At 32.2% G+C, this 16,326-nt stretch overlaps 1 protein-coding gene across 8 annotated transcripts in view; it reads left to right on the top strand.

Annotated features, from left to right (window-relative positions):
* The window catches only part of COL11A1 (collagen type XI alpha 1 chain), a 208,736-nt gene that overhangs the window by 75,616 nt on the left and 116,794 nt on the right, over window positions 1-16,326 (top strand). Inside the window, exons 6-14 of one of the 8 annotated variants that reach the window (XM_004775160.3) lie at window positions 2,187-2,333; window positions 2,529-2,621; window positions 4,465-4,719; window positions 5,624-5,686; window positions 7,144-7,185; window positions 8,975-9,037; window positions 9,822-9,896; window positions 10,995-11,078; window positions 13,204-13,260. In XM_004775160.3, coding sequence (XP_004775217.1) covers window positions 2,187-2,333; window positions 2,529-2,621; window positions 4,465-4,719; window positions 5,624-5,686; window positions 7,144-7,185; window positions 8,975-9,037; window positions 9,822-9,896; window positions 10,995-11,078; window positions 13,204-13,260 — 879 coding nt within the window. Of the gene's footprint in view, window positions 1-1,805; window positions 1,923-2,186; window positions 2,340-2,528; window positions 2,622-4,464; window positions 4,720-5,623; window positions 5,687-7,143; window positions 7,186-8,974; window positions 9,038-9,821; window positions 9,897-10,994; window positions 11,079-13,203; window positions 13,261-16,326 lie in introns of all 8 variants that reach the window. The other 7 variants (XM_004775159.3, XM_004775161.3, XM_004775162.3 and 4 more) reach the window with 7 other exon arrangements.

Raw genomic sequence — 16,326 nt, 5'->3', positions numbered from 1 at the left:
TTACATTAACTTTCTTAGAAGTAGTTGGTATTATATCTTGATTGCAGAGGCATGAAGAAACAAGTGTTCAGTGTTCTATACATGCATTTTTCTAATTTACCAAATTCTGTACAAATTCAATTAGAATAAAGCTTTGTTGAAGTACTTTGTCTGTATATTCATTGATAATCAAACTGTTACTGAGTAGATAGAATTATGAATGCATTTCAGTTAATTTAATCAAATCAGAGTTTTGACAGCCATAAAGAAAACTAAAGATAAGTTTATGTTTATATTTCAATATGACCTTCAGTTGAACCATCTAGAAAGTTTACTCTAGTGAGCATGTTTCATAAAAGGTGAAATGTATAATGTTGCTAGAGGATCAGATTTAGACACGTCTCATTATAGGTCTGTGAAATTTGCATTCATTTGCATTGCTATAGTTAATAGAGCTTGTTAGAAGGTATAGTGATCACAATTTTCTAAATGACATATGGTCAACAGTTATTTATTGGCAGATCAAAAAGGTTTTTGTGGCAATTTTGAAATCCAGCTGGAGTATAATTGGAATTTTACCAAATATAAAGCTGAGGAATTCCAAATAGGTTGCTTTTAGCATATATATATATATATGTATGTATGTATATATATATATGTATATATATATATAAAATATCTATATCTATGTTATAGATAAGATATATATCTAATAAATATTAATATAATTTATATTAACTATTCAGCTTGTTGAGTTTACTACTTAATATATTATATATATATGACCTTAGTATATTTACATTAATTTTGATTAAAACCAATGATTAATATATGTTTCATGATAACTATATTCTTATTTACAAATTCAAGTTTTGATAGAGATAGTTGGCTTTGAAGATGAATACATTATTGTCCTTGTCACTTAATATGTATGATTTTCTTGTACATGCCTCTATTAAGAAACATATCGCTTTCCAACTAAGTTATTTTAATACAGAAGAATCTAGTATAAAATACTATTTTCCAATGTGAGTTAGGTTTAAGTAGTTTATGAGGTCTAGGTACTGTGCTTTTTTGATAGAGAAAAAAGCAGTATCTTTAAAAGCAGAAATAATGTATTAACTAGAAACAGATCTAACTTTCAAATCTGTAATGTTTCACAAGTATTTTGTGCTCATTTTGATCTTGTCTATAGCAAATTAGAGATTTCTGAATAAATTTTAGATTTTATTTTTTCATTAGTTCCAGCGTTCTGTTTAGACTAATTTTATGCTCCTTGCATTTCCTTTCCTCCTCTCCCCTTTCTGATTCACAACATAAACATTCTATCATACTTGGAAAGACTACTGTCCATATTTTAAATTTTAAGCATGTAGTTTAATGAAAAAAAAAAAAAGTACCCATTGACATTACAGTAAAATCCTTAGGGAATTTTTACAAATTTTTATGTAGCAATTTTTAAACAAATAAAAATTAACATGAATATTTAACAACTGTGACCAAGCACATAATTGCTGTGTTCACAAAAAGCCATTAACTAAAATTTTGAATATTAATTAAGCTTGAATTAAAGTTCAAAATTTTTAGTTTCCTCACAGCCCTAACCACGATTCTGCTCTTAGAAAACCTGCTTTGTCATTCCTGTGTTATTGTACTCTATATAGGATGGTATAACACTTTTTGTAATAAAAAAATAACATTTAAATAACAACATTTCCTTGCCTCTTAACCTTTACTGTAAGTAAAAGTTAAGGCAGTTACCACTTTGTTGTTAGTATTACCTGCAACTAACAAAATCGCCTGATATTTTTTCCTTTGCGATGTAGTATGCACCTGAGGATATAATGGAATATGACTATGAGTATGGGGAAGCAGAGTATAAGGAGGCTGAATTTGTAACAGAGACACCCACTGTAACTGAGGAGACAATAGCACAAACCGAGGTAAAAACAAAGTAGTGCCTTTGTGAATGGTGTCCTGCTGTTTGTCATTCCCTGGTTTCTTACGTCTGCTGTTCCTTGAACTCATCATAAGCCTTTCACTCCCCCGATTTCTATGAACCAATAACTGTGATTTTTATTTGACAGTAGCTGTCCTGAAGGAATGATGCTCATTTTGCTTTGCTTGTCCTTCCTTTCGTCCATGCTCTTCATTTCCTTTTTCACTTTATTTATGTTTCCCATTCCATCTTTCACCACATTTTACAGAAAAAGAAATCCAATTTCAAAAAGAAGACGAGGACAGTGGCCACTAACTCAAAGGAAAAGTCCAAAAAGTTTACACCCCCTAAATCTGAAAAATTTGCGTCCAAGAAGAAGAAAAGTTATCAAGCAGCAGCAAAAGCCAAACTAGGGGTAAAGGTAGCAAAGAAAAAACAATCAAGATCTCTCCTAGATAAGCTGGAAGATCTCTGATGATGAGTCATTGTCCTAACCCAACTAGATAAATGCTCATTTGGCTAATCCGATAACCCAGTTAAATCATGATTCCCCTAAATTTGGGATTGCCTTATATTTTTATAATTGCTTTTCTTTTGAATTTATCACTAGGCAAATATTGTTGATGATTTTCAAGAATACAACTATGGAACAGAAGAAAGTTATCAGACAGAAGCTCCTAGGCATGTATCTGGACCAAATGAGGTAAGCTCATTGACACTGTTAAATCACAGTTCAAATTTTTTAAGTGTGTAATATTTCTTAATACACTTCACTCTGGCAGAATCCATAATTCGTGGGAAGTTCCATCTTTTTATCCCTATCCTGAACAACATTGGTTCACTCTTACTAGAAACAGGTCATTTAAAATCAGTCAATTCAGGTTTTGCATGACTCTTTGCTTCGTGCAAGCACAAATTAATTAAACTGAATTGGCTGCTATCATTTTCTTGATTGCTCCTGGGATTGAGTAAGCTTCTCAACATGCTGTGATGAAAGGTATTCACAACATGATTCTTCTGTGAGAAGACTCCTCTAAAGTGAAAATTGTATCATGAAATGATACAATTAGAATTTAGTTCATCTGACCAAAAATCATGCATTTTCATGACAGCAGACTTCTTGACAAAATGTAGACTTCGTGGATTTTAGTAGCTTTTTACATTTCCAAACCTGTTAGGAGTGTGATGCTTACAATTAAATTAATATACCTTACTCTTTTTCATTCTTTCCTATGAAAATGTTTAAGCACATACAGGTATAAATCAATGTTCCTGAATTTCAAACTAGACATACAACCTTATTGTGAAAAGATGACAAGTGTCCCAGTGAGGCAAATAAACCCAGTGGTGTGTTACATGCAAACACATAGTTTAGAATAATAACATTTCAGGGTAAGAACAGATTTTAGGTTTCATCTGGTCCAAAATGATCGTTTTCCAGAAATGGATATCTTGAGTTAAGATGTCTATTTATCTAACCAAATTCATCTAGCTTTTTTAGATCAGAGCTATGAACATAGTAAATTTAGATTTTGAATAATATTCATCCCTTATAGATAGTATGCCCTCCTTGTCTGAGAATACAAAAGCATTATGGTTATTGGACATTTTATTTTAGTTAATAATTGCTAAATTAATCATTTAGCCACATTTTATTCTCATGATTTTGCATACTACTACTTATTTATTCCATACTGTTCTGTCATCTAGATTCACTGTTATGGAAATCAAGTTACTTAAAATGAAATTCAAAAAGGAGCAAGATAAATTATTTAATTTGAATCTCATCAAAATCATAATATAGCTAAAATTACATGAGAACTATGATGCAGATTTATGCCATTGATAAATAATTAATTATGTGAAAAAGAAAATTATACTAGGTTTATTTTTTTATCTCTGAGGAATATTTATTGATATAAAATTTACTTGTAAGTGTATATTTATTCTCTGCTCTTTATGAGATCATACAGTGACAGTCTGTTTCATTGTCTTGAATTTTGAAGGCTATAATTTATATTTTACTTGCTTTAAAGAATCCTTTGGTGATATAATACTTCCCTATACTAGATACTCTGTAAAAATTACAATGATAAGTCTCACTATTGGCATTAATATTTTATCTTTGTGATTGAGAGTCAAATTTACATGTTTTTTCTGGTAGCAGTTATATTTCATAATGATGATCTGTGAGCTCTGAAAATTAAGCAAAGCTTTAATTTAGTGCATATTTCATTGTCCAAGTCTCAAACTATAAAGTAAATATAAAATTGACTAACAAGCAAATACACATGCTGAATCCATGTGACTATTTGCAGTTTATTGGGAAAAGTACTTTGAAAGCAATATTTCCTTGTACAAACCAATGTACAAAAATATTTCTTTCAATGATACTGAAAGGCTATCTTTCTTGGCCTTCAGCCTTGCTTGGGTAACATTTAAATTGCTTCCCGTCACATTCCATCAAACTGTAATTGCAAATGCTTTCCTTGCTTTACTAATAGTAAACTTCATGTTCTTCAACTCCTTGCAACTTAAATTAATAGCCAAATCCAGTTGAAGAAGTATTTACTGAAGAATATCTAACTGGAGAGGATTATGATTCCCAGAGGAAAAATTCCGAGGATACACTATATGAAAACAAAGAAATAGACGGCAGGGACTCTGACCTGCTGGTAGATGGAGATTTAGGCGAATATGATTTTTATGAATATAAAGAATATGAAGATAAACCAACAAGTCCCACTAATGAAGACTTTGGTCCAGGTGTTCCAGCAGAAACAGATATCACAGAAACAAGCGTAAGTCAGTGTTATGCCCTGCGTCATTGTATGTCTTATTTTTGGAGTATCTTCACATTTATCTTGATGTTTTTTCAAGGATAAAGTACAAGTTGTGTTCTTATGTAAATTGTGAATATCCTCCCAGGACATCTTGATAGATTCTTCCTCATGGAAATCTTCAGCCATTGTAGCTCTGCCTATACTACCAGAGTCTTCATTTGAAAGTATAGTCTTGGATAGAATCGTATCCAAATTGTTTTGTCATCGATGAGATTAAGTTATTATTCTGGATTTTTTTCAAAAAAGGTTTTATTTATTCATTTACCAGAGAGGGAGAACACAAGCAGGGAGAGCAGCTAGCAAAGTGGGAGGAAGAACAGGCTATCTGCTGAGCCAAGGAGCCAGATGTGGGACTGGATCCCAACACCTTGGGATCATGACCTGGGCTGAAGGCAGCCGCTTAACGAACTGAGCCACCCAGGAGTCCCAGATTATTTTATTTTTTAAGTTTGAAAGAAGAATTTCTGGTGGTGCTCAGTACAGAACCATATGTTATTTTTTTGACCCCCATCACCCATTTCTCCCACCGCTCACCCCTCACCTATATTTCGTTAAATTTAATTTGATGACACTTTTTGCATAATGCCTTGGAATAGTAAGTGAAGTCTACATATGTCTTTATCTTTCTGTAATAGTTCTTTAACAAACAATTGTTTCATCTCATTCAAGAATTGCGTTAATGCTCATTATGCTTTCCTTTTCATGTTTTCAGTATCTAAACATTCAATAGGTTTTTGTTTAAAAAAAAACACATTTTAATAGGTTGTTTTTAAATGCACTTAGATGATTAAATTTTTTTTAAAAAGTACTTAAATGGCCTTAATGACTTAAAGACAGGTTGCTTGAATTTTTCACTCAACAGATAAATGGCCATGGTGGATATGGAGAAAAGGGGCAGAAAGGAGAACCAGCAGTAGTTGAACCTGTAAGTATTGGTGCGAATACATTGTAAAGGTTGGTACAATTAATTAATGTAGATTTTGAGCCATCATCACCCTACGGTATTATATATGTTTGTATATTTCCATTAAAAATTCTAATGTCCAAGTGCTTAAAATATGCCATGAATAAGTGAGTCAGTGAGGCCATTTCTGGCAAGTGAAATTTTAATTAACTAAAAAAACATAGAGACATGAATTTTGGAATTTGAAAGTCGCTGAAATTTGTCTAGTCCAATTCTCTTGTTTTAAGACAAAGGAACCTGAGATCTGCTGAGATTCACATGTTCGTGGTTGAGACATAACCAGATGTTAGCTTTTCTAACTTTCTTCAATTTCTCTAACTTAACATTATTAGAAATATATTATTTGATCTAGATATTTTCTGGTTTCATATCCAAATAATATCATGTTAATATAATCATATTTCACATCCAGATAATATCATATTGTCATGATATGAAAATATTACTTTTAAAATTCACTTCCTTTTCTCCCTACTAACAAATGGTCTAATTCACTCCAAAAGTGATTTTTAAAATTTATGTTAATATTATTACTACTCAAGATATTGGTAAAAAGCAAATTGTTACCAGAAAGCAATTTTACTATTGTTCTCCCTAATCACCAACTTGGGGAAACCGTTGCACTAGAACTAAAGGTAATATGCTTAATTGTTTGCCTCAAGATCATGAAAATCATTTCAAAAGTTGCAAGGACTGGGGAGAGTCAAAGGTCAAAATGATACGTCTATAAGGACATTGCTGTCTATTAACTGTATTACTCCAAAACCCGATAAATCGTGCCTGAAAAAAATTTTTTTTCAGAATAAATATGCCCTGATTTTGAAAATTTACAACCAGCCTTCTAAATGATTAAACAATTTAAACAACTTCCGGCAGTAGAATCATAAGCTTTGTGGAATGAGTTTCTTTTCCTGAAACAGTACTTTATCCTCTTGTCTATTGAAGAGCTTATCTCATATTTATCCCCAATTGTTTTGCTTGGACTTTTTTCTCCTTTCCCTGAATTAAAGTGCATAGGTGCCACTTAACTTCCACTCTTTCATTCACACGGTAGATATTATAAAATTCTAGCTTTCACCAGGCATTATTCCGAGTGCTAGGGAAAACTTGGTCAAATTCATAGCTTTGTCCTTCTTGGCAGCATATTACATATTCTCCTTTTAATATTACTTTCCTGAATATTTATTTCTTTTCTAATTAGTTCACCAATTCTCTGAGGACAGGGACTATATTTTCTTACCATTTTAAACTCTCTCCCTTCTGCATGCAAAACTATTTGTAATGGGTTTTACATGGTAGAAACAGAGGATTTTTGAAATGCAATGATGGGGTGCTTTGTTAGAACTTCTTAGGTGAGAGGTCAGGGGTTCCATTTCACTAGTGGTGGGTGAGTCTCTGTCTTTTTTTTTTTATTGTAGGGGATGCTTATCGAAGGACCCCCAGGACCAGCAGGACCTGCGGTATGTAACTGTGTCAAGATTATTTTTGTATTTACTTTTTAAAAATAATCAGATATTTAGGGGCTCCTGGGTGGCCCAGTGGGTTAAGCCTCTGCCTTCGGCTCAGGTCATGATCTCAGGGTCCTGGGATGGAGCCCTGCATCAGGCTCTCTGCTTGGCGGAGAGCCTGCTTCCCCTTCTCTCTCTGCCTGCCTCTCTGCCTACTTGTGATCTCTCTGTCAAATAAATAAATAGAATATTTTTTTAAAAAAATAAAATATTTATAATTTCTATTACATTATTGAATTTATGTATTTTATATTAATTTGAGTATTGAATGATAGAGGCAAACAGCTTTTCTGAGGGCCTGGTAGCCTTGAATTGTTGATTTGGCTTTCCAAAAGTTACTCTTTTGAGAGCCTTGGAATTAAATTTTAATTTTCTTTCCTTCCATCCCTCCTTCCTTCCTTCCTTTGCTTAAATATCTCTGTATCCTTTAACCTCATTTTTGTTAGGGTCCATGATCAAAGGAAGGAGACTGAAACAAAGCGAAAGTCAAGCAAAGCTTTATTTTGCACCAAACATTGAAAATCAAACAGACCAGTCGGGCGGTCTCTTACAAAGAGGCAATGACAACCATGACACCGACCCCGACTACTTCCCTTACCCCGACGACAACCCTCTCTCTATCTGACAACAACACTCCCGGTAGCGCCGCTCCCCGGTGGCACTGCTCCCCGGCGAGGCTCCTGATGCTCCCAAGGACCCTGACACTCCCACTCCCAACGACCTGGACGCTATCACTACTACTTCCCTGCCTCACAGACTAACCTTTATAGAGGTGGTTGAGCCTGGCCCATACACAGGTGGCCAATGAAATTGCAATATACACGGAAAACTGCACAGTCATGCTAGGTTGGCAGTATGGTGACCAATTGAATTTCAATTTACCATAGTAAATATATGCGTGCCCCACTAATTGGATGTCTCCATCTGGCTGGCCCGCTCCCATATCAGGGGCCTGCAAGCAAGTTCCTCCGGGTCAACCCAAGCCCACAATGAAATGGCTCCCTCAGGCCAACTAGGCCCTTATAATTTTCAAGTTTCATCTGAAAGTTATGATAGTGTTAAAAAGTCATCTTTCTTTTTATTAAAGAAGTATAGGTATACCGCAATTGGAGTTGAGAATTCTAAGTAGACAGTAGCTGCTTTATCTGTGATTCTGAATGGAGTGATTGTCAGTTTCCATTGTCACTTCCTAGTGAGGTTGATGTCACTCAGTGTGTCTTTATTCTCAGGTAGTTGTACAGATCTGACTTTGTGAGAAATCACTGTCTTTTGTGGAATTAATTAAGTTCTTGTCATCTGAAATAGATATGTTATGCTGATGCCTTTAAATTCCTTTTATCCATAAAGGAAAATGTAAAAATGGCTCCAAGCTAAATGATTTCTATATTTCAACTTTGCTATCACATTTCTGAGGTCTAATTGTCCGAGTATAACATTGCTTCAATAAGAATTGGAAACCAACTTCTACTTCAGGGACTTTATATTGGCATAGTTTCCTTTCCTGTTTTTCCTTGGAATGTCTGCTTCAACCCTGAGAGCAGCTTCATAGAGGAGTCGCTGAGTTAGTGACAGAGTGGTTTCCTATATGTTGTCTTTTCATAGGAAGGTAAATAGGGCAATAGTTTGGGTGACAAGTGTATATTTACGGAAATATAAAATGAGCTCTTGATTTTGGTAGAATGAATTTGCCTGAATGATAGATAATAAGAACTGACTCAGATCATGGTTTATTTCTTTGTAGGGTCTTATGGGTCCCCCTGGTCTACAGGGCCCCACTGGACCTCCTGGTGACCCTGGAGAGAGGGTGAGTGAAGAGATTCTTTATTTAAAAAAAATAGATTAAAATAATTATAAAATATTCTACAAGCTTAACATGTTATCCTTCTCACTGAAAGACAGAGAAACCATTGAGTTCATTGTCTAATATTTTGGTTAACTTTCCTAACTATAATTTTAGAAGTGAGGATGAAGACTGTGCATTTACCTATATTATAATTAGTAAGAAAACTTTCATTTTCAACAAATTTCCACATTGAGATGAACCTGCTACATTAGATTCAGTTCTTTAGTCTCAGTTGAGACAGGTTTTCCATGAACTCTGATGAATATTTAGTTGGATTCTGATAGACTGAGTTAATAAGCCTGAATTCTGATTTGAAAAGCATGTCCTAGATCGCATGTTAAAATAGACCACTTGTCTTAAGTCAGTCCAAACTCTTTAAAAAATCTCTCCCTGTTTTTCCTCCATCCTTGAGTAGCCAATAACTTTGTGCATTATTAAAATCCTGTAAAACTAGTGCAATGAAAAACAACCCTTCCAGGGCACCTGGGTGGCTCAGTCAGTTGAGCCTCCAACTCTTGATCTCAGCTCAGGTCTTCATCTCAAGCCCCACATAGGGCTCCATGCTCAGCGCTTAAAAACGAAAACAAACAAACCCTTTCTAGGTACATACTGAAAGGAGATGAACCAAGGAGGGGAAAACAAATGCAGATTAGTTAATGTGGACTAATTTTATTAAATGCTATTCTATTTCTAATAAATTTGGCTCTTTAATTTATTTATTAATTTTGATGATTTACTTTCCTAGGGTCCCCCAGGACGTCCTGGCTTACCAGGGGCTGATGGTCTGCCTGGTCCTCCTGGTACCATGTTAATGTTACCGGTAGGGGTTTTCTTACTGCTATAAAGATAATTTAATAATTCATCATCTTATTGTTGAAAAATATTGCTGAACTGTATTACAGATCAGTTAACTAAAAACCATTGTATGAGGTAGAAATACTTGAAGTCAAGCAGACTTTAGAAATGACAGGAAATTTTACTAGAGCAAAAATTTGGTAAATATCAATCTCTGCATTAGAACTAAGGTTTTGTTATTTGATTAGACTTTGACAGCGAAGCTTAGAGGTTGTTCTTAATATTTCCAACCATGTGCTTTATCCTGAGTCATAGGATTAACATGCATTTCATGTATTACTTAACATAAAATTAATATGCTATTTATCACCACAGAGATAACAGTTGATGCTTTTTAAAGAAGATATATTTATATTGTCATTATTCATTGCTCAAAAATTGTTTTACCGTAAGATTGCTTTTTAAAGTTGCCCTTGTTCTCTGGGAGAAAAAACAAAACAAAACAAACAAACAAAAAAACCCAATTTAATTTGTTTAAATGCAATAAAATTTCAAGTAATAATCAGAGTAAGAAATTGATTCCTGCTGCTTTTCGAATTAAAATTTAAAAGGTAGCTTTAGGATTTTAGAATTTTATGGAAGGATACTGGGAGGGTGAGTTTCCTATTATAATTACTTAACAAAAAAATAACAAAACGAATTTATCTCCAGGACGATTTCCACTGTATTTATAGAGATTCCAAAAGTTTTGCTCAACAAAATAGCAATTGATCTATAACCGCCATTGAACTGAGTACATTTGGAATTTTTAAAAATGAGTAAATAGAGGGAGGTAGCATTTGTACAGGTAAAAAATATAGGATGACTTATTCCAGATTTTTCAGAGATTATGGAATTTAAAATTGGAAATCTCTAGTCTCTTCTACAAATGATAAACATGATCCTGAGAACTTCCAATATGGGCAGAAGAATTTTAAAAAAGAAATCTAAGTATCTTGATTCATATAAGTGACCTAGTACTTTTGTAAAATCCAACCATTTTCAGTAAATAGTTTTTAATTAGTAATTAAGGCACTATTTGACAAAGGCTAATTTTGAGCTTCTTTACGTTCCCTTTCCTTAGTTTCGTTACGGTGGTGATAGCTCCAAAGGACCAACCATCTCTGCTCAGGAAGCTCAGGCCCAGGCAATTCTTCAGCAGGCCCGGGTAAGAAAGAATGAGATGTATTCCCATAAGCTGATTGTGTGTGTGTGTGTGTGTGTGTGTGTGTCTGTCTGTGTGTATCTGCCTGCATCTGGAAGATGCTACTATTATAAATAAAATACTTCTGGATAGTACACTGAATTTGGACAGAGAAAATGCTGAGGTTATAACCTATTTTTTCCAGTAAGAATATTTTCTTTAATTGAATATTAAAATTAAATGACTGACCTTTGCAGTATTGCCATTTATAATCCTGGCAATAACACACAGACCATAACACATATTTTCTAATTTTTTTAAGAGTATTGACTGATTTACACATAATACTCTCTATTGTTCACATACAGCTTCTGTTAAGACAGAAGTTGATGATTTATAAAAGTAAAAGAATAAGGTTTGAAATATTTTTTTTCCTGCTAATCTAATAAATTATTCAGGATAGCTCAAATAATCCATCAAATTAAGTTTTTGTAAGCATTCTCATATAAGAAAGAAATCTTCAAATATATATTTAAGTTCTAATCATAATCTATAATGTTTTTACAAAATCCATTGCTTATAATCATTCATTAGCTGAAAGTTTCCACTATCTCTATCTTATAAGACCTATAATTATATTTATTTTTTAAACTCACCTCAATTAAAAAGTCTAAAGAATGGACTAGGGAAGAGTTGAAAGTCATTTAATACTTTTTTTCCTAGTATAGGATTTTTCTTTAAGGAAAAAGGAAATAGAGGGCTTGCATTTGGTATGGATATGGATCCACTTTCTAGGTGATATAAACCATTTCTGTGATAACTTTGGATAAATTTATGAGTATATAAAATTTAACATTTATATATCTATCATATATTTATGAGTGTATAAAATATCTGAAAACATAACTAAAGAGTATAATTTACTCTATTTATTTACATATTTGTTAAATCTGTCAATCTGAAAAAATGCCATTATTTGGTATATTATTATGCCATCATGTATAAAGGCAGACATTTAGAATTTGTTTACTAGTCCTTGGCTTAACACGTACCTAAAAGGATTTAAAATAATTTGCTAATGATTCCTATAATTCATCTTATAAATTATATTACTTTCCACAAATTTAAGGTAATTATTTGAGCTTAAATGTTTTATGAGGCCATTGAATTCCTCATTTTATTAGACCTTTTAACCTATTTGGAAATAGGTAGCAAGCATTATAATTCCAATTTTTCAGATATTTAATCTCAAGGATTAAGAAGTGTATTGTCAAAAATCTCATGGTGAGTCAGTAGTGGAACTTTGAAGATACTACTGTTTTCATCTCATGCACTTTTCTAATATGATTTTACATATTATTTCTGTTACAGTATTATTTTTTTATATCTGTTTTGATAATCTAAATATTCATCTTTGGAATCACTAATATTAAAAAATAGCTCACCATACTAATTTAACATCTATCAAATATTTACCCTGTGTACTCCACTTGTTCCAGCTTTTCAAGTTTGCTAATTTCACATTTCTAATACTCAGTATCAATAGTGCATGTAATCAATCTATCATGCCTATTATTATACAAAGTGAATGTATCTTTCTTGTAATGTTAAATTTGGGATTTGGTAAAAAGAAGTGTATTAGCATATTTTCTGATCAATTTTGCTCGTTATCTGGCTTTAACTGTTATAGTTTTTCCTAAAATATTACTAGAAACTTTTTACTTAAAGCACCTCAAAATTGTTCACCTCTAAAAGGATTTTCAATGATAAGTGTGCCAGCATGTTTAAGAGAAGTCTATATGTTATTCTGAAGTTGGCTTCAGAGTAGAAAAATTATAAAATATTAGTTATACTAAAATCTATTTTAACTTCTATTGTTGAATATATGTCATTATAATATCATCATAATAATATATGGTACAAGATTGTATACAAGATACAACAGTTTAAAGAAAATTGATACTTGTTTAGGTCATTTGTCATTCTAGAAACTTGCAGTTCTTCAGTAATCAGGCACTCTTTCTAGCATGTAGCTATTATACCTGTGTTGATCCTCTGTTACTTAGAGGTAGCTTGTGCAAATGAATATTATGGTTTAATATGCTTATCCAGGAGAGCATCCCTGAGTTTGATCTTCTTTATTTTCTAGATTGCTCTGCGAGGCCCACCTGGCCCGATGGGTCTAACTGGAAGACCGGGTCCTGTGGTATGTTACTCAATAAGATAATGTATGTTTAAATCCACATATTAGTAATTCCTTGTGCAGCTTTGGCCAAGCATTGTTCATATTTATAGCTGATAAAAAAAGGATACATACACCTACTTATGCTTGATTTTGTTTCCATTTTAAAAGTCTATTTCAATCCAGTCCTCAGTAAGTTTTGATAAAAAGATTTCAATGAAGAGTTTTCAAATCAAATAAATACAATGGAAAATATAATTGAGTCATATATCTATTAATTTTTCAAATCATAAATGTAATTTATTTGCATAATATTCCAAGTTATTAAAATTTAATTGGACATTAAATTATTATGTTAAATAGAATTTTCATTAAAAAAAAAGTATTTGAGGTCAGTTAAATTATTCCATAATCTGGGAAGCAAGTAGGATACTTGGCTTAAACTTGAGTTTGCCTTCAGTATTCCTTAAAGTGCTTCAGATACTAGAAAAATTAATTTGTCTTTTGGAAACTGTTGGAAAATGAGTGTTTTATTTTTCCATGTAACCTTGCTAATAAGCTAATATTTTCCAAGTGGTTTTTAAAAAATATGTTCAAATATTTTGAAACTTTTACCAAATGTTAAGCAATGTAGCAATTCACAAAGAAACACAAAGCTTCTTTTCAAGTCATATTTTTTCTTAAGAAAAAAGAAAATCATAGGAGTCCAACCTCAGCTCTGATTGATTTTAGAATTAATTGAATAAATAATTTCTATTTTAAAGTATTTCTTTTTCTGTAAAAACAAGCCATTCCTCCTGTTCTTTCATATGATTTTATATGTTTTCAATGTATTTCATAGAAATAGTGGTGTTTATAGAAAGCATTACTGTGAACATTAAAATCTTACATTTTAGTTACTTAGTAGACACAGCAAAATAATTTATTCAAGTTCGAATCAAGCTAATGTCTCCTATTTAATCTGTTTTACTGATCTTATTAATTAGGATGTTCAGTAGTTTTCTTCATGTATTTTATTCAAAGATTTGTTATGTAGTTTACATAAATTTTTGGTTCTCTTAGTTCAGTCTTTAAAATTTGTACAGGTTATATATTTTGAAGGTTATACAGTCAGGTATATATACTCAATGATATGGGCTCATGTAGAACATATGTTCTGGCAAAATAATAAGAAACATGAAAAGTCCATGTTCCTTAACAAATGAAGAAAGTTAATATTTTTAACAGTTTGTTAGTGATAACTCAAATTCACATGACTGAGGAAAGCCAGAAATATGCTAAAACTTTATAAATCTGGGGACAGAAGAATTATCTGTATATTTTATTAAAAATAACAGTTCCTGGGACCCCAAACTTGTGATTCTGTCATTCAGGATTGGTGTGGCAAAATATATTTTTAATGAGTGCACCAGGCTGATTCTAAGCATGTTTGGGAAATACCGCCATATATTACCTAATTTATAAATATCACTACAGGGTTTCTAAAACTGCATTTTCCAAAGGAATTTTCCTTCATATCATCCTGACAAGCATAAACCTTAGTGGGTTTGTAGAGGGTCAGGGTAGTGAATAGCAGAAGCAATGTAAGCATGATCAAGTTGCTGTTTTCACCAAACAGTTACTGAGGGTCAGTCATGCACAACGTGTTGGCAAGGAGAAAAAATTGGCAAATACATACACATTCTCAGTGTCATACACTGGACACAAGATTGATTGATTTCACTACTTAAGTCTTTGTTATGAGAATCTTTATCTTCCTTAAGTATTAAAAATAGGTGTTGAGATAAAAACATCATTTTGTTTCTTTTCAGCATTTTCTCTTCTATTATCCTTTGCTCCAAAATTTCAAATTATGATAGACTTTCAGATATCTGTTGATCCTAGAGTCTAAAACTATTTTCTATAAAAGAAAAAAGTCTACATTAATATATTGAGATACAAACCTAAACATTCTTCCAATGAAAAATTCATTCAGTTGTTTTCTCTGATTGCTTTCCTAGACAAATAGAGGCTTACAGTATAAAACATAGAGGAAACATAAGAAATACTGTGGTTATTTTTTCTATTCTGTTACTGTCCGTTATTGCATGATAATTTTTAGAGTAAGTATTTGGACAAAATAATTATAATTTGTTGAATAGGTAGTGCTTATATACAGAGAATATAATGCAGTAAATTAATTAAAAAATTGACTGTCTTATAAAGGTGTTCAATTCAGTGATTATTAATTTAATTTAATATAGTACCCCAGGTTTTCTCTTGAAAAAATTTATTTGTAGAATTCTTAATTAGAAGCGTTAAGGCTATTATTGTTTAATTTTCCAGGTTAGAATATTCAGGTTACTTGACTTCCCATATTTCCTAGGAGTCAGATTAATAGTTATTTTCCTTTACAGCTCTAGATAGCTAACATTTCCAGACTTAGCGCAATTTTGATCTTTTTGTGTAATGACTCAATACACCATTATTTGAATATATATTGATTTAAATATATCAGAAACTTCTTAAACACCCAACATATACTTCTTCCATATGAAGTAACTGTTATCACCATGTTCAGTCTTAATATCCTAAAGCTTTTTAAGGGAATGAACAGCCTAGTATTTATTTTTAAAACAACACTTTTATAAAGTGATTTTATATTTTTCTGGTTAATGTGCCAGGTTTTTATTGCACTTTTTGAGTTATGTAAACATTTGTGAGAGGCTTTTGTCATAAGGACTTTTTCTTGTAGGAAATAAAAAAACCACTTTGGGAAAAATTCTTTGACATTATTTCAGGACAATTATAATGATGGTTGTAGTATCTGTTCTTGACATTTTATTGCTATAGAATTCAGTGTCTGGGAAATTTCTGAGTGTAAACGCAATAACATTTTGCCAAGTCCTTGCTGTATAAATGGATTCAGTGTATACCTGATTCAGTAAGAGAACTATATCACAGTATAATAAATAGTGCCTTGTGTATGATCGTAAGTACTGTGATGGCATGTACATTAAAGAAAATTTCAATGTGATTTGGTGAAATTGGTAGTTATGTGTAAAATAGAGACTTAAAGATAGTTTACACACTGGAATGCAATAAATCTGA

The sequence above is a fragment of the Mustela putorius genome, unplaced genomic scaffold, assembly GCF_011764305.1.
Source record: "Mustela putorius furo isolate JIRA1106 unplaced genomic scaffold, ASM1176430v1.1 tig00003853_pilon_pilon_pilon, whole genome shotgun sequence".
NCBI lineage: Eukaryota > Metazoa > Chordata > Mammalia > Carnivora > Mustelidae > Mustela > Mustela putorius.
Note: the sequence above shows the minus strand (reverse complement) of the source record. Positions and strands in the feature narration are given on the sequence as shown.